At 35.5% G+C, this 17,721-nt stretch overlaps 3 protein-coding genes across 4 annotated transcripts; 2 read left to right on the top strand and 1 right to left on the bottom strand.

Moving 5' to 3' along the window:
• Positions 1-2,270: 2,270 nt before the first annotated feature.
• On the bottom strand, positions 2,271-6,268 carry LOC142528312 (uncharacterized). The gene is made up of 8 exons (XM_075633354.1): positions 6,100-6,268; positions 4,854-4,973; positions 4,583-4,735; positions 3,735-3,848; positions 3,400-3,614; positions 2,988-3,166; positions 2,690-2,885; positions 2,271-2,414 (listed from the first exon to the last, which is right to left on the bottom strand). The coding sequence occupies exons 1-8, from the start codon at positions 6,266-6,268 to the stop codon at positions 2,271-2,273; spliced, it is 1,290 nt and encodes a 429-aa protein (XP_075489469.1).
• Positions 6,269-9,654: 3,386 nt separating this feature from the next.
• On the top strand, positions 9,655-10,427 carry LOC142528313 (uncharacterized). The gene is made up of 3 exons (XM_075633355.1): positions 9,655-9,684; positions 9,820-9,873; positions 9,930-10,427. The coding sequence occupies exons 1-3, from the start codon at positions 9,655-9,657 to the stop codon at positions 10,425-10,427; spliced, it is 582 nt and encodes a 193-aa protein (XP_075489470.1).
• A 391-nt stretch (positions 10,428-10,818) lies between these two features.
• Positions 10,819-14,781, top strand: LOC142528205 (uncharacterized). Of its 2 annotated transcripts, XM_075633228.1 has the most exons (7): positions 10,819-11,397; positions 11,475-11,564; positions 13,280-13,381; positions 13,457-13,531; positions 13,610-13,762; positions 13,850-14,380; positions 14,484-14,781. In XM_075633228.1, exons 1-6 carry the CDS (start codon positions 11,265-11,267, stop codon positions 13,999-14,001), a joined length of 705 nt encoding a protein of 234 aa, XP_075489343.1. In that variant the 5' UTR covers positions 10,819-11,264; the 3' UTR covers positions 14,002-14,380; positions 14,484-14,781. The 2 variants fall into 2 exon arrangements, with proteins under 2 accessions (XP_075489343.1, XP_075489344.1); XM_075633229.1 differs by lacking the exon at positions 13,457-13,531 and having other exon boundaries at positions 10,822-11,397.
• The last annotated feature ends 2,940 nt before the right edge of the window (positions 14,782-17,721 follow it).

Here is a 17,721-nt window from a genome sequence, read left to right on the forward strand (position 1 = left end):
ATGCAATGATTCATATAATATCCGCATATTACATCAGTCTATCATTCATTCATCATCTCACAGCATACATAACACGCCGGTAAATTGCTAATCCTCCATGTTGAACAGAAAATGATTCTAATTATATCCATATTAGTTGCGACATTGAAGCCTAAATTGATAGAAACACTATGATCCAGTTCGTTAATAGAAACAACCCCAAACAGGAATAACAAGCCCCCAACACCACCTTGAAAGTCAATGAACTAGATAAGAGAACCAAATACATCAACCGCCCACCACCTTCTCGCAAAATATAAACTGGACAGTAAGGTAAAAGTAATCCTCAAAATCCCATACGACTGACAAGATTCAAAAGACAAGGAAGGGGGAGAAAAACGTGAATTTATTGTACCGTGATTTGAAAATATGCGTTCTTGTATATCTCCGAGGGAAAGGTTATAGCTGGTAATGGACCAACGGCCAACCGTTACGAGAACACACAGCAAATATCACTCCACTTTTATGATATGTTCAAGATTACCCACATTATCATAAAGCACTGCCATACTTGAAAACAAATATATGTTTCCCATGTCGAAAAAGACTTTTTCGCATAAAAACTTGATTATGAGATCTCAAAAAGTTATAGCAATTTAAATGGTTGAAAAAATGAAAACACGAAATTTATAAGGAAAGTGACTGGACTACTCAAACATATGGATTTTAAAACCTTATAAATGGTGCATAGAAAGAGCAGACAGGAACATATAAATAGCATTCCGTCTCAGCGCTCACATCAACTCCACTCTGGTAAGACTTCAATGATATCTAAGAGTGTCAAAAGGATAATTGTTGACTTGGATTCAGAACTAGGCTGAAATTGATGCAAGATACAGGCGATGAACCAAGTGAACAGGTGTTCCATAATCTATCTACACTATTTATTAAGCAAGGACACGCATAGGGTAATGGTATGCTTATTTCCACTCAAAATATTACTCCATTTATTTCCAAATAGTGAATTTTACAAATTTATATTGTAAATTTGCACCACCTTCAATATTATCAAGGAGATTCTCACAGATTACAACAAGACCCCACATAACGTTTGCTTAGGTATTTTATCGGCTTGTCAAGAAAAATAATTTTCACTAAACATTTTCACAATGCACAGACATGTGCTGGAACACTAGTTTATATGACATTTAAAAGGACGGTGCTTAATTCCTATGTTTGGATTTCTTTTGTTAGATTTATCAATAATGATATCTATGTTTGGATTTCTTTTGTTAGATTTATCAATAATGATATCTATGAAAACTTTGGGAAAAGAGGTCCATCGTATTTATTATGCATTCGAGAGATTATATATGAGAAAATCTGACAAACTACATCGAAAGATTAAATTTAGGCAGAAACTATAAACTTCTATCAAGTACTTTCATGATTGACGAACACGGACAACAGATAGAAAATACGCAGTTTTCCAAATATAACCATTCCAAATATAGCTGCGTGTATTTTTCAATTTCGAGGATATGAGTGACTCGTAAGAAAACTGAAAAAATTATATTAAACTTTATGGACACAACACGACCTTCTCATTCATCACTCTAAACTCTAAAGCACAAGCCTCGAAAACTTCATCACTCTCCCCACTCCCACCCACTTGCACAAGCTGTGAGTTTAGGTTAAATTTTGAAAAGTGTCCACAATTGAGTGAAGGGTCCAGAGGTTTCTATACCCATGCTGGTGTTGGGATGCTGTGTTTAATGCTAATATATCAGCCAAAACCAAGAATTATATAACATGGCCTAGGATATTTTTAAAAATTTAGAAACTGGGTGATCAACAAAATCAACAATATTGTCTCAAAAGTGGCAAAAAGAGTAGCTGCAAATTGACATCATTTTAAGAATAACAATCATTTTCCACGAGCCAATTTTTGGAATTATCCATGGAATGAACACAATTTCCAATGTCACTCTTATTGAGGAAAACCAAACATTACTGGGTGAAATGATTAAACTTCACACATGACATCGTCCACTCAACTTAACAATATAAAACTAAAATTTGCAACTGAGTACTGGAGATTCTGGAGTTAAATGGACATTATAGATGAAGTCAATGCATGCTAGTCTACAGTCGCAATTAAATGTCCACACCCAAGTGCCATCCACAAAGATCTATCGCCTAGGCCAGTATTATCAGTTACATTGGATGTAAGGCATCACAGATGCCATAAATTGACTTGCAATATCACCCAGAATTTTTCTACAAGTACCTCAGTTAATGGGAGGGTCCTGATCCATAGAAACTGCCGATGGATTCTCAGTAAAAATTTCCGCATTGGGGGAAAATGCATCCATAATGGTACGACTTCCCACAACAGTATCATGGACCCCAAATGGTGCCGAGGCTCCAGAAACCTGTTGGGAAGACAGGAGAGAGAATGATCAAATCCTTTACCCACCACATATTTCTATCTGACGATTCCGAACATTCGAAAATAGAAGCAAAAAATATCACCAATACTGTCACAAAATCTGATTATGCTTTAGATATTGAGCTATGATTGCTACAAAAATTAGTGAATGCAACAATTTGGAAAACAATTTTCCACTCAACGGGGCCTCTATGCAGGAAGCAAATTAATTCATCATCAAAAAGTTTATTCATCAATTAAGGGGTAACAAGAAACAACCTCTGGGTGTATTGATAAATCAACAGGTGCTAGATTCATAATTTCTGAAGCAGTAACTTCCGCTGCTACTTTTTCTTTCTGAACATCACCTACTGGACTAACATCATATGCGAAATGTTCCTTAGATTTCTCACTTTCTCCAGACAAGTTGTGACCATTCAGACTTGGATCATCATTTTGCGTTGCTTTTTCCTTCCTGTAATAAAATGATTATAATTATAAGCCTGATCATATATTGGTCTAACACATGTTTAATGTACATTAACAGATTATAATCGAAACAATTGTACATCTTCACCTCTTGCAATGATCAGATCCTGCACTAAAGGAACTTGGTTTGTTGGAGAATAGCACTCCACGAAGAGGCTTTCCATCGATGATAGTTTCAATAGTATATCCATCAAGAATGCTTTTAGTGACTTTAGCTTGGAAAGTTCTCTTCCCTAAAGGAGTCTGGTATTCGTTCAAATAGAAATTCTGCCAACCCGTAACAAAATTAATGAGTCAGTGAGAAGATATCAAAAACTCATAAAATAATCTAAAGAATTCCATTTTCTAAAGCTTTTTTAAAGCAAAAAAAATCTGGAATCTGATCAAAATAACAACTTGAAAGGTCAAGCTGCGGTATTGGATGAAGAAACATCACGCGTAAGTTTATGCTTCATATTAGTCAGCTACATACTTCATTTCCCACCCAAATCAAGTTTCACAAAAAACAGCTGTTTCTTACATGGTGGCATGTAACTTGATATTGGCATGGGTTGATAAATGGTAGCGTCATGTAAATGTTCGACTCCAGAGGTAGCCTTCTCATACACACGAGGAATGGAGGATTGATCTTGGCATTTCAACTTCAATTGTTTCCTCAGAGATAGCTTCTCTATTCGCCGCTCATTTCGCTCAACTTCTCTAGAAAGCCCTGGTACTGAAATTCAATAAAACAACAAGCAAAAAACAATGGCATATCACCATTAAAATAAGGGAAAAAGATCAAACCTGTGTGCAAGAAATACATCATCCAGTGCCTCAAGATTCTTATCACAACCACCAATAAAAACAAGTACACCTCCCATCTGAGGAACCAAATTTTCACCGGCCATAGAAAACCTGCCAGAAGGGCCTTCGCCAGTGGACACTATTTTCACCCACGTGCCATTTTCTAAAAAAAAAAAAATATTCAGTGTCAGTAAATTCCCCAGCTTCACTTATAGAAACAATCAACAAGATTGAATAAGGTATGAGTGTAAGGTGATCATCATATTCAGCAGCTATGCACACAACGTAGCTGAAATAATGTTCTACTGACCAGCAGATAGATTATAACGCTACAACTAGAGCTTAACCCTCCCCCCCTTCTTTTATCAACTAGTATGTGAAAGATTACACAAACATCTTATGCATAAATATTCAACAAACGACATCCGAAGTGAAAATGTTCGATATATATAATGTCTACCAATGTCTACCAAGTAAGCTTCTACAATGAAAACTAGTTTCAAACTCGCCACATCAATTTTTCAAACTTCCCACAAAGAACCTTCGGGTAACCAATCGCACAAAACTCATTACAAAACAACTTCAATGCAAACTGACAATTACAGGAATTTGACGTGAGGCTGATAATACAAGCCTATGAGTTTCTCAAAGGTCAAACTGTACAGGAAACCATTTGATCTTGTTATTTGTGAGGCTAATGCCTTTTTGTAACAGACAATTCATTGCCCAAAAATCTCCATAGTCATTCTCGAATAAAACCATAGAGGCATAAGGCACAAAGTAAAAACCATCCTTCTCTTTGTCCTGTGAATCATCAAAGTTGCTTATTGGGTCCAAGATATTATGTGATTATAAATAACAAGGTAGCATATCAATAAAAATAAAAAACTTACATACCAATGTCCAGCATATATAAATCGTTATACAAATTTTGCTCATCTGAGAATCCTCCAAAGACAATTAAGTTCTTGCCAAAAGTAACTGCTGTATGACCACCTCTAGGTGACAACAATTGGCCAGTGGTGTTCAACTTGCACCATACAAGAGTATCTATTTGCAGCAAGGATGGAAAAATTAGTTGTGTCAACACAAACATAAATCACAATATGTACAAAATTTTGCTGAAGTTGGTCATAGATAATGATGTTGAAACAAAAAGTGGTGGCACCTGTATCGAGTATTTGGACATCGGACAGATAGTAATCACATGAATCTTCTCCCCCAATCACGATAATTTTGTTTTTCCAGGATGAGCATGTATGGCTATCCCTCTTGCTCGGAGGAGTGCCTGAAGGTACAACACTTTTCCATGAGAATGTCTTTGCAGATAATGGAAGACAGAATTTTCAGTGTTGATATTCCCTAAGTTACCCAGATAATGCACTGATGTTCTTTTTGTGACACTGGGAACCACGATCTAATTCCTTAAGAGTGTGAGGGTAAACCATAAACCCAACATGCACCGTTCAATAAATCATGCAAAGTGATTAAGCAAACAAAAATCTGTGTATGGGCTGCTTTAAGTTGATTGGCCAAAACTTATTTTTATTGAATTAACTATCAAAGATCCAATGATGAATCCCTTAGAGGTCTAAGTAAAGCCACTTGGTAATCAACTAACAAAATTCAGTATCAATTTTCAAGCAGAACCAAATTTCCCAATTAATTATCCATACAAGCTTCAGATGAGAAAAAGGAAAACAATGACAGCAATGCAAACATACAGTAAACGCATGCAGGGAGCATGGTGTGACATTCATTCATTCATTCATTTTATTTTCTAAAAATCTTTGATCTAGGAACCTCGTGTATATCATTTTATTTAAAAGCTTTGTTCCAGGACCCTCTTGTACATCCAAAAAATAACATTTCATGTGAAAAAGGAACCTCAGCTTTGACAAGAGTTTACTTCTGTCACGGCCCAGCTCACTTGTGATATTGTCCGCTTTGGCCCGAGGCCTCACGGCTTTAAAACGCGTCACAACGTGTGGCGTCCATACACACTGGCACTGATACCAAATGTCACGGCCAAGCCCACTTGTGATATTGTCCGCTTTGGCCCGAGGCCTCACGACATTAAAACGCGTCACAACGTGTGGCGTCCACACACACTGGCTCTGATACTAAATGTCACGGCCTAGCCCACCGGCCGTGACATTTTTTATCAGAACCAGTGTGTGTGGACGCCACACGTTGTGACGCATTTTAAAGTCGTGCGGACTCGGGACAAAGCGGACAATATCACAAGTGGGCTAGGCCGTGACAACTTCATTCATAGTTAAGGATTTAGTGTCGGGGAAGAAAATGGTTCACAATGTCAACAAAGAAACAAAAACGTGACTCTACGTGACATAGAAGACCGTATGTACTGTTTACGTCAAAGTTAAAGTATGAGAAAAATAAGAAGTGTGTACCGGTATTTAAAATGTAAAGATCAACATAATAAATTTGACTGTTCTCAAATTTCCCACATCCACCAAATATGAAGAGTCTTTTGCCAATAAGTGCTGCACTGTGACCTTCTCTTGATTCTGGTCCATCACCTCTTACACTTGGAGTAATCCATGAGTTTGTGGCTTTCATGTACAAATATATGCAAACAAATAGACCGTGCATAATGGTCGGGCCAAAATTCAGATGTTATTTCCTCATTATAAAATTAATCGCGAGAAGAAAAACAAAAAGAAAATAAAGGAAGCATCATAAATTTATAAAATCTTATATTCAACAGTGGCTGTCAACAAAACAAAAAGGTTCATCGGACGCCGTTACGTTTTCCTTCCTCAAAAATCACAACACCGAGTTGCACCAGAAATTGGCTGGAAAAAATGAATAAAGCATGTCAAACTTTAAGAACCTACTTGGCATCGCAATCTAATGGAGATTATTGACGGATAAAGCTTAGACAGAATTCCATGCCTCTATTCTTTTGGCAACAACAAAACTAATTACGGCTTTCAGCCAATAATAATTTCTCCATCCAACATTATTCCACAGAATAAAGGGCAATTAAATGAAATCTTGCAGCAAGTACAACCATGATTATAACATATGGAAAAAACTGCAAGTACTATAAGCAAACTCACAAGTGTCCAATATATGCAGATCATTAAGTGGCCGTCTTCCATCTGTACCACCAAATACAGACAGGTTATCTCCAACCGTTGTAAAGCTATGGCTGTCCCTCGGGGTAGGTGGCACACCCTTCATCACGGGTTCACTCCATATCATATTGACTGCTCATAAAATATACCAACATTAGAAACTTGGACATGTTTGGAAAACAATATTCACCTACACTCTCACACCAATGAACACGCGCATATTATACAAAAATATGATGTTAGTATGCTACGGTGACGCAGACCTGTTGTTATGACCGCTGAGTTACTACAACAATGAAGATGTCACTGAGAAACTTTGACATACGATAATCATTTCACCCAAGTATTCTTTAAATCCATATTTCAAGTAGATATTACTCTTGCAATGGATATCACATTGCATGAATTGACTCATGAGCATATTATTGGTTGTGTGCTCACCCCATTTAGAAATGTTTCTGTGGGAACAAGAGAGCTGTAGCCATGGAACAGTCCAGGGGGTGGCTGAAAAAGATTAGCTTGAGTTTGGCAGTATAGAAATGTGTGTTGTAACCTAATCTTGCAAATCTTACATGTATTATAATTTATATGTTGATCAGCACTTCCATCATCTAAATATGGTTCCGTACATATGTTCCGATAATTTGTGTTCCTTAATTCTGATTTATTTACATATGTTTTGGATAAATTTTAATTGAAAATATAGGTTCTGAATACCTGGACTTTGATAATACCTGGATTTTGATGCGGTCAAGTCTACTGGAGACTATGTCAAAAATTTCTACATTATTGAATCATAATTGCAAGTAACATCGGTATTAATCTGTGGCGCCACGAAGGTCATGACAATAGCCACCACACAACAAATTCTACACCTTAAGTCCAACAACTAAAGTCACACACGCACACACATAAAGTGTGCCCCTCGCCTTAGGCTTTGTGATTAGGCTCTAGACTTACAACTTAGTGCGATCTGTGCTGATATTAACTAAGACTCCAAGATTCATTGAAAACTCTAGGAATACGAAACCAGTAAAAAGAACCCAAAACTGTAAGAACAAAGCCACGGCCCCAAAAAAAATAAACAAAAGATAACAGCAAGAGGGTACACACCAGTGTCGAATACATGAACGCTGTTGGTCTGGCATTGATCTTTGCCATAGCCACCGAAGACATAAAGAAGCTTCCCTCCTCTAATGGCATTACATGTGTGACCCCACCGCACCCCAGGCCCCCCAATCCCACCTCGAGAATGCGCCTTCACGTTCTCCCATCTCATGAACATGCCCCGATTATCCATGCTTTCCACAAATCCAAGCAGCCCCGATTTTGAAAAGTGAACAGGTAAAATGGGACTTTTCGGAGTAAATCACAATGCCCAGTAATTGTTCGAGAGAAAAGATTCCTGCAACGGATCATTCACAGGAAAAATGTGAGAAATACGTTTGAATTTGCTTGCTCGGGGAAAATTTAGCAAAATAGACTCCATCGAAAACTCATTTAAGAAAATAATCCTCTCACTACAAGTATCCTTCTTACCCCTCTTTAAATTATTATTTTAAATAATAAAAAACCTAATCTATCATTTAATCTATCACTTAATCGCTAATCTACTCCCCAGCCCCTCTTCTCTTTCCATTCGTTCTCGACCATTTCATTCAATTCTCTTCTTCAACTCGGTCTGCTTCCTTCTTCCCTCATATCAACCGAAAAATCAAAACTGTATTCTTTTTTTTTGGACAATAATATTAATATCTTGTCTGAGTTTTGTCCTTTTTGCATTCATGTATATGTGCGTGTAATTTAGGGTTCTTAGTATCAATGTTTTATTAAACTAGATGCAGGATGAGGGCTTTTTCTATTGCTCAAGCACTCAAAGCAAAAGAAGATGTTGGGGTTACAATCATAACAACTTCATACTCGAATGGGGCTAAGTTATTCTCTTTCGTTATCTTATTACGTATGATTTGTTTACTTCATATTCCAGTCTATTTTAACAAGAATGTATGTGAATTAACCTTGCCAAAAAATGTATTGGATTGATTAGCTTGTGTCATCTATCATAGAAATTCTTAAGATTATTGTGGGGATACAAAGGAGAATGTCACGGGCCATTTGCAAATAATAGTCTCCAAATAAAAAAAATTAAAGTCAATGACGGTACGTTCTCTCCTCTATATTTGCAAAAAAATTGCTCAGGAGGTTTACCCGGTGCACACCGAAAAATAGTTGTTGCAGCTTACTATGACAATAGCATTTTCCGATTAATTATTGACACTTTTCACTTGGGCTATTTTATCAACTAATTCACTATAACAGTATTCTGGCAAGAATACCTTCTTTTTTTTCCCAGAACTGCTATTCTCAAGTCTCAATCGATTTTTATTTATGATTGGTTTGATTTCTCTACACAGGCTGTTAGATGTTGCTTGAACAATAAAGCTGGATATTTTGCCTCAATCCGTGATCTCACATTTGGATTTCCCTCTATTCCAATGTATCCACTTGAAATCCCTGTCAGTTTTTGGATGGATTAAGTATATTATTCATGTCTATATCCAACTAAATGCATCAACCAACTGAAATTCCTAAAGGAGAAAAAAATCGGAGATGGCTGCACATAAGATTTAGGTATGTTCATTATTGCTTTAGAAATTTCATGAATTTCAACAAATTCAGTTTGTTAATGAATTAACCAATAAGCGTGTCTGTAGATTGAAATGATTGAGTTGTTGATATTATTGATTGACTTTGTCTCAATCTTTTAATATCAAAGATTTCATGTAATCTATGAATTTTGAAGTTGATTATTTTTTTTCGATCAAGATCTCTTCTCTTTGAAATTTTTTGTTGGTAGAACGAAAAATGTCGGAGATGGTTGCACAAAAGATTTGGGTATGTTCATTTTTGTTTTGAAAAATATTTATTTTTTGTATTGCTCTTTAAATTTCATATAAATTTCATGAATTTCACATAATTGAGTATTTAATTTATTGATACTACTAGTTGACTTGATTAATTTTTTTTCAGGTTAATCTTCAATCTCAACTATCAGAGGAGAAGTATTTTAGTTGCAAGTTAAGTGTACATTCCAAATATCAAAAGTCAGTGAATTTATATTAGATTTCTTGAATGAGCAGGACATGGACTTCATGGTTGAAAACACACAATTTGGCAATCTGATTAAGTATGCTGTAGATTATAATTTATCTAGTAAAATTTTATGGTTTATGGTGATGGGACAAGTGTATGCAACAAACGATGATGAAATGTGGTTTGTTGTAAATGATAGACCAATCAGGTTTTCTAGAATGGAGTATGCATTGATAACAAGGTTGGATTGTTCTGATAATTTTTCTGATGAAGTAGTAGAAGTTTCAGACTTTTGTGATAGATATTTTCAAGGTAGTGATAAAGTATCTGTAAAGGAAGTTGAAATGAAGTTAAAGGATTTGAAAAGTGTGGATGAGTTGTTGAGTATAGAGAGAGTGAAGATGGCTTGTTTGTACTTCGTCTGTGGTGTACTATGGCCTATAGCTCCAGTTAAGAATCCTCAAGTTGATAAAGATATTTTTAGCCTGATTGATGATTTTGATGTTTTTAATAAGTACCCTTGGGGTACAATAGCTTTCAAATGAGTTGTTTGTGATTTGAAGCTTGATTTGAAGAAAAAAGAAATTGTGTTGAGCAAAAAAGCAGAAAATGGTAAGTCTTCGAACAGTGAACCCATGATATGGTTGGATTCATCAATCCGCTACAGGTAATTAAATTTTTTTTGCATTTTTCCATATGATTCAAATATGGTTGATTATATGTGTTTTTATAATTTTTGAATTTAGATTCTTGCATACGAATGCTTTCGTGGTATTGGGGAGCGTTTTGCGAAACAAAGAGAAGGAGACAATACATCTCTTCCACGCATGTGCCAATGGATTTCCAACAACTGGTCAAAAAAAGGATCTCCTAGATATATTGACATTTTAGATGCATCAAAGAGTGGTAAAAAGGTTAGTGTATTTAGCATATAATTTAGTTTTATTAATATATTTTCTATTTGTGTATTGCTAATTTAAAATATGTTAAATTTACATATTGTTAGGAGTATTTTGTCACCTACAGATCGAGAATATATTGCTCCTTTTATTAGAAATATTTTCATTGAAGATTCTTGTACAGATTCCCATTTGTCCTATATTAATTTATTGTTGTTGGACTGAAAATCTGTGTACTGCACTAAGAATCCCACTCTTTGTGAATCTAAAGAGACCATTCATTCCAAAGAAAAAGTCCATGAAAGAAAACTTTGTCCCAAAAATAAGTCAAAGAGGTCTTCTAAACTTTGTCCAGCCAAGAAAGCATTAGAAAAACAATCCCATCAAGTCGAACGAGATGATGTCCTCGGCAAATCAGATACTAGTGGACAAGTTAAAGCTTTACAAGAGCACGTGGACAGAAACTTTGTGGAGTTGAAAGATATGATTTCAAATTTGGATAGCAAACTTGAACGTATAATGGAAGTTTTGAACATTTCAAGTTCATCCAAAAGACGTTTGGATGAACCAACCACTGTCTTTGCACAATCTAAGAAAAAGAAGACCCATGAAAAATGTAAGCTCTGTGAGTTTTAAAATGTTAGAGATAATTATTTATCTGATTATAATAATATGTTTTTTTTTTAATTGTAGGTGAGCCAGGGACAACTGTTTCCAATCAAAGAGTGACTCTTGGGCAAGAGGCGATTGTTGAACCATTCATATCTCCTCTTACACATCTTGGTATATTTTCTTTTAAATCCAAATTGTAGTATGCTTTTTTGATAGGATCGATGGGGGGATCACCGATGAGCTACAATAGCTCGGTTCTTGAGATATTGAACACTTAAATCGAGTTTGGTGTTCAAACCAAGCGGAAAATACTCGAAATAATTCTTCGTAGAAACCGATTAAATATTTTGTAAACCATTTAAAATATATGCAAGTTGAATGAATAAAAATATTTTAGTTGAAGCATTTTATCAAACATTTGGTATCCAATATTTTGGTATTTGAAGAACACATAAAATGTTTCAACAATGCATCTTTAAAACTATGAAAATAATAAGTAAATGCAATAAACAAATAGACACGAATTTGTTTATGGATGTTCCAAGACTTCAAAAGCTCCTACGTCACCCTTTCTTCCCCTTGGGAAGAATTCACTAGAAGACTTTGATTTATACAACACCTTGTACAAACCCATTCAGCTAGGACTTACCCACTGCCTAAACTGAACTTCTAGCACTCAAGATTGTAGGCAGCACCTCACAATCAGCATATTGTTTAATGTCTCATATGCAAAGACTACAAACACATTGTTTTACGTCTTTGTGTGAAAACTCACTCAACTAAACTTTGAAGTTCAACTCTCTTGTATATGTGAGTGATTGTGTGTGAGAAATTTATCCTTTACAGTGTACATCTCAAATGTATCCTCACACAAGAGCTTGTGCTCTCAACTAGCTGATTTCTTAATGCTAACTGCTCATGCTTTGAATCCACTTCAAAAGCTCTTGTTTGATCTTCAAGATGTTGTATTTATAAGCTCCAACAATGATATATACGTTAGACACAAGAATATGACCGTTTGAAAAGTTTCTGTACTGTTTCTGAAATTGAAACGGTCAAATTCTCCTTGCTGGACATTTTCCCGACTGGTCAACTCAACTGGTCGTTCAATTATGACCGTTTGAAAAGTTTCTGTACTGTTTCTGAAATTGAAACGGTCAAATTCTCCTTGCTGGACATTTTCCCGACTGGATCAACTCAACTGGTCGTTCAGTTCAACTGGTTCAGTTGGTCTGGTTCAGTTGATCAGAAACTGGTTCAGTTGGTCAGCAGCTGGTTCAGTTCAGTTGGTCTAGTTCAGTTTCAGTTGGTGTGCTGAAATCAGCCTAACTGATTATAGTTTGCGCAGAACCAGTAGCTTCATCGTCATTTATCAGCATCTTAAACTTCGATTCAGACTTTGACTTCTGAAGATAATTTATAGATCTTTGTCTTATCTTTCCAACGCATACTAAATCGCTTCATTTCGATGAATGAGCTGAGAGATATGACCAAAATACCGCAACTGCTCAAACCCAACTGATTGCTGTTTTTGTGTGATCAGTTCGGTAATTCAGTGATCAGTTAGACCATGATAACATCCGATTTTGCCCAACTGACGTGAAATACGATTTGTTTCAAATTGAGTTTTCTAATCAGTTCAGTTGACGGATTGTCATTTGGATCATCCACTTAAGAGATATCATCAAAACACCGAAACTTACCAGAAATTCAGTTTGTGCAGAATTTAGTTTCGGCTTGCTTCTTGTTTTAATAATCTTCACACTTGAGTAAATATGTTAGAAACACAATAAAAAGTTTTGTTAACATCAAAATCAAGATTGCGAACTTGAAAAGTTCCAACATTTTTTATTTCACTAATGATATTTAATTTTGTTAAATCATAGATAACCCGGTGAAAGATGTAACTTCTGTCAATCGAGACTTGAATGAAGGAATGAGCCGAGAGGAAGAAGTGTTTGATCCACTTAACAATGCCACCCATCATCGTACGCTTGATTTTCAAATTTTAATTTAAACGTTTACATATTTTTATTTAACTTGATTTATTTGTTGAATCGTAGATGAGCCACCTTCCACCAAACGACAACGATTTGGAGAACGGATTATTTTCTACGCATGGTCCAAGAAAAAGAATAGTAATATGTGTTAAGTGTCTGTAAATTATATATTTGAAATAATCATTTATTTTATTATGATACAATACTTTATTTTAGTTGTAGGTGAGCCACAAAAAACCTCTATCGTTGAATGTGGTGATAAAGAAGCTGCACATGCTAGCCTAGTTGGTGCTGGTGATGTAGCAACTATGTTTGTTAACGATAAGCCATTACCACAGGAAATCACACCATCTCTCGTAGTTCACAAGGGTATGTGTTGTACTCTATTCTTATTTTTTTGGAATTATGATTTGACGATATGTACTAGTATCTAAAACACATGCATTACATATGTAGATGCTCGAAAGAGTACGAAATCTCAATTTTGTCGCTCTCCATATGTACAGCTACCCGAGACACCTGCTTTGGCAGCACTTGGTTATACCGGTCCTTACAATGGTTCATTTGAACCGGTGCAATGTGTTTCCATTAAGAAAGTATTGCCATAATAGATCCATATTTTTCTCAAGATATAGTCTTCGCATATCGTAATGCTTCTGATGATTTTGAAAATAGCAAGTGGAAGAATTTATTTCGCTATGTTGATGGATATTGTCGTCGTTGGAGTTCAGTACCATGGGCAAATGCATCTTTCGTATTGATTCCATTAAATTTGCCTATACATTGGGTAGCAGTTGTAGTGAACATGAAAGATAGAATCATTACTATGTATGATTGCAATCATAGTTGCTACACAGATGCTGAAATGAATGTTTATATTGAGCCGGTTGAAGATGTAGTTCAACATCTTCTACATTATTGCAAGGTCAAGATTCCAGACATTTGGACAGTAGCACGGCCCAAAGATTTTCTGCAAAATGCCAGCAGGTATGTTTTTGAATTTTTGGATTTTTTTAAAAAAGAATACACGATCTACTATATAATTTGATCTCAATATATTTTTATGAGTTTAAAATAATTTATTTTACAGTTCTGATTGCGGTGCATGGATGATCAAGACATTTGAGGTGGAGTTGTCTCAGCAGTCTCCATATTCATTGAATGATCAGATTGTGAATTCATATAGAAATTATTTAGCAACATCTGTATGGTATGGTGAATGGATTTTATAAAGTTGCAATGATTTTGTATGATGTGAGTCTCTCGGAATTTATGTTGATGTGATGGTCTCTCAAATGTAATAGATTTGAAATGGGTTTGTCGAAGTGATGTATGGTTGAATGATGTTTTTTATGAATGATTTTGTGGGTGTGTTGGACTGACTGAAATGCATGTGGCACCAACTGATATAATTTATTAACCGACTAAACATATTCATTAACCGACTGATAAAACCCATTGAACCAACTGAAATATTTTTTTAATCGACTGAAACATATGAATTAACCGACTGATAAAATCCACGGAAGCAACTGAAATATTTATTAATCGACTGAAACATATGAATTAACCGACTGATAAAACCCACAGAACCAACTGAAATATTTTTTTAACCGACTGAAACATATGCAATAACCGACCGATTAAACCCATTGAACTTACTGAAATATCATCCTTTTTTTGGGAAAATTGCACATACACGGACCCTAGGTAAGTGTCCGTGTAAGGGTCCGTGCCATTACGGCTGCCAAAAGTTAAATACACGGACCCCGGGTAAGGAAAGTTGTAGTATTATATCTTAGCTATCTAATGGAAGAAACCTCATATCATTTGAATCAATATCCAAATATTTATGCTAAAACCCGTAACTACCGCCACAATTCGAACCAACCAAACAAACATATACTTCAACAAACTTTCATTCCATGTTCTCATAACCATAATCATGCTTTTAAACATCATTAACATTAACATAACACACATACAAGCCATTAGAGTTATATGACATTTAGTAACTATACTCTATATGTGATTAATTTAGTAACTATACTCGATCGTACAGCTTTGATGATGATTGAAGACGGAGTATTAAGTATGTTCAAGCGATTAGATGAGTTCAAGAATCCAAATGTCCAAATATATTTTTTAACCGACTAAAATATATTCATTAACTGACTAATTAAACACATTGAACCAACTGAAATATTTTATTAACCGACTGAAACATATGCTTTGACCGACTGATTAAACACACTAAACCAACTAAAGTTTCATTAACCGACTAAAATATGACATTTAGTAACTATACTCTGTATATGATTGATTTGTAATGAGCAATCGATGAGAATGTCATTTCAACCTTATAAATCATCTGACTATCTCATAGATCATTAGAGTTATATGACATTTAGAAACTATACTCTATATGTGATTGATTTGTGTTGGAAACTAAATTTCAGTGATTTGACAAAACTAAGCATCAAATTTATTGGACTAACTGATCAAGTAACCAGGCTTCGCAAATCAATATTAAAGGCAATTGATAACTGAATTTTCAAGACAATTGACTGATCAGTCGTAAACCTATCAGTCGATGATATATTCAGTCGAAAACACACAAGCTATTGCCCAGCAACTGATTCTTCAGATGAACACGTCATCAGTTATCGGGAAAGAACATTCAACCGACAATAGTACACAATAGACTGTTACTTAGTGGAACGCCGCATTTCAGAGATTGCAGTGTACGGTTGTCAGAGGAATATTGACGTGGCAATCAACGGATATAAAGATTCAAATATTATTTAATGTTATCGTTGGAAGATAAGCCTAAAGAGTAGTCGAAGAAGACAACACAAACTACTATTCTATTCAAGCTTGCTGTTACGCTGCTAAAATCACAACTCGTATTCAAATATCAAGAGCTCACTCTTATCAGATATATCAATAGCAATCAAGGCTATATTTACGAGTTTGCTAGCACTTTGAAATCTTTGGTAGATTTATTCAGTCGTGTTAAATTCAGTCACACACTGTAAAAGTTTTTGTGAACTAAGAGTTTCAGTTTTGGCAGTGTTAAGTCCAAACTGAAGTGGGTCAGTACAACTCTTGTATTCGATCAAAGTCTTTTAGTGAAAATCCTATCTTCATGATAGAAGTGGTGACGTAGGAGTTATTCTATTCTCCGAATATCCAGAAACAAACCATGTGCATTTTCATTTCAGTTATTATTTTCAGTCAGTTATTCTATCTCTCAGTCAGTTTACTTCCGCAACTGTTTTCTTCAATTAAACTGATTGTTATCGACTGGCGAGATACCGAGTGTCAGTTTGTCACTAAACTGAACACAATCTTCGAAAAATATACATAATCTGTGAGTGTTTATTCAATCCCCCCCTTCTAAACACTTATCACCTTCTAACCGATCCTTTCAAGTGGTATCAGAGTAGTTGTATCTCGTCTCAGAATATTTCTACTCAAACTGATTATCATGGTATCTTTCAATAAAATTCCTATGTTCTCTAGAGAAGACTTCGATGATTGGAAAATCAGGATGCAGACTCACTTAGCTGCACAAGATGATGACATGTGGTATGTCATTTCTAAAGGTCCAATGAAAATATTGAAAGCCAACACAGCAGTTTCAATCACCGATGGGGCACCTCATAGAATTGAAAAGCCTAGAGATGAATGGACTGCTGCATAAAAGAAAAGCAAATTTGGAGAATGTGGCAAAGGATATACTATACAAAATGCTGGATAAAGTAACTTTCAGCAAAATCAAGATGTGTAAGACAGCTAAGGAGATTTGGGAAAAATTGATCCAGCTTTGTGTAGGAAATGAACAAACAAAAGAGAATAAACTTTCTGTTGCTGTTCAGAAGTTTGACAACATAAAGATGAGAACTGGAGAATCGATGCAAGAGTATGATGAAAGAGTCAGTTGTATCATCAATGAGCTAAATGCAATTGGAAAAGTGCATACCAACAAAGAAGCTGCATTAAAAGTGATCAGAGGTCTTCCCAAGGAGTGGGACGTTAAGACCATGGCAATGAGGGAATCCAAGGATCTAAACAAGGTTGAGCTTCATGACCTATTCGCTGATATGAAGGCCTATGAGTTTGAGCTGCAAACTCGAGAAGGAGAACCTTTTACTCCAGTAGCCACAACTGCCTTAGCTGCTGTCAGAACAGAACCAACTGGTTCAGTCGAGAAGGTTGCTGATCAACTGAGCAATGATGCTATGTCATTGTTCATCAAAAAATTCGGAAGGTTTATGAGGAAAAATCAAGGGAATTTTCAGAAGCATTATCAAAGAAACAATTCT

Source organism: Primulina tabacum, chromosome 16, assembly GCF_025594145.1.
Source record: "Primulina tabacum isolate GXHZ01 chromosome 16, ASM2559414v2, whole genome shotgun sequence".
NCBI classification, from domain to species: domain Eukaryota; kingdom Viridiplantae; phylum Streptophyta; class Magnoliopsida; order Lamiales; family Gesneriaceae; genus Primulina; species Primulina tabacum.

What these genes read in the sequence shown, in the direction of transcription:
- LOC142528312 (XM_075633354.1), bottom strand. Translation starts at nt 6,268, where the DNA reads ATGAAAGCCACAAACTCATGGATTACTCCAAGTGTAAGAGGTGATGGA. An exon ending in TGTCCAAATACTCGATACAG is followed by an intron (nt 4,736 to 4,853) that starts GTGCCACCACTT and finishes TGCTGCAAATAG; the next exon opens with ATACTCTTGTATGGTGCAAG. An exon ending in ATTTATCAATACACCCAGAG is followed by an intron (nt 2,415 to 2,689) that starts GTTGTTTCTTGT and finishes TCTTCCCAACAG; the next exon opens with GTTTCTGGAGCCTCGGCACC.
- LOC142528313 (XM_075633355.1), top strand. Translation starts at nt 9,655, where the DNA reads ATGTCGGAGATGGTTGCACAAAAGATTTGG. An exon ending in TGGTTGCACAAAAGATTTGG is followed by an intron (nt 9,685 to 9,819) that starts GTATGTTCATTT and finishes ATTTTTTTTCAG; the next exon opens with GTTAATCTTCAATCTCAACT. An exon ending in ATTTTAGTTGCAAGTTAAGT is followed by an intron (nt 9,874 to 9,929) that starts GTACATTCCAAA and finishes TTGAATGAGCAG; the next exon opens with GACATGGACTTCATGGTTGA.
- LOC142528205 (XM_075633228.1), top strand. Translation starts at nt 11,265, where the DNA reads ATGATTTCAAATTTGGATAGCAAACTTGAACGTATAATGGAAGTTTTG. An exon ending in TAACAATGCCACCCATCATC is followed by an intron (nt 13,382 to 13,456) that starts GTACGCTTGATT and finishes GTTGAATCGTAG; the next exon opens with ATGAGCCACCTTCCACCAAA. An exon ending in ATGGTCCAAGAAAAAGAATA is followed by an intron (nt 13,532 to 13,609) that starts GTAATATGTGTT and finishes ACTTTATTTTAG; the next exon opens with TTGTAGGTGAGCCACAAAAA.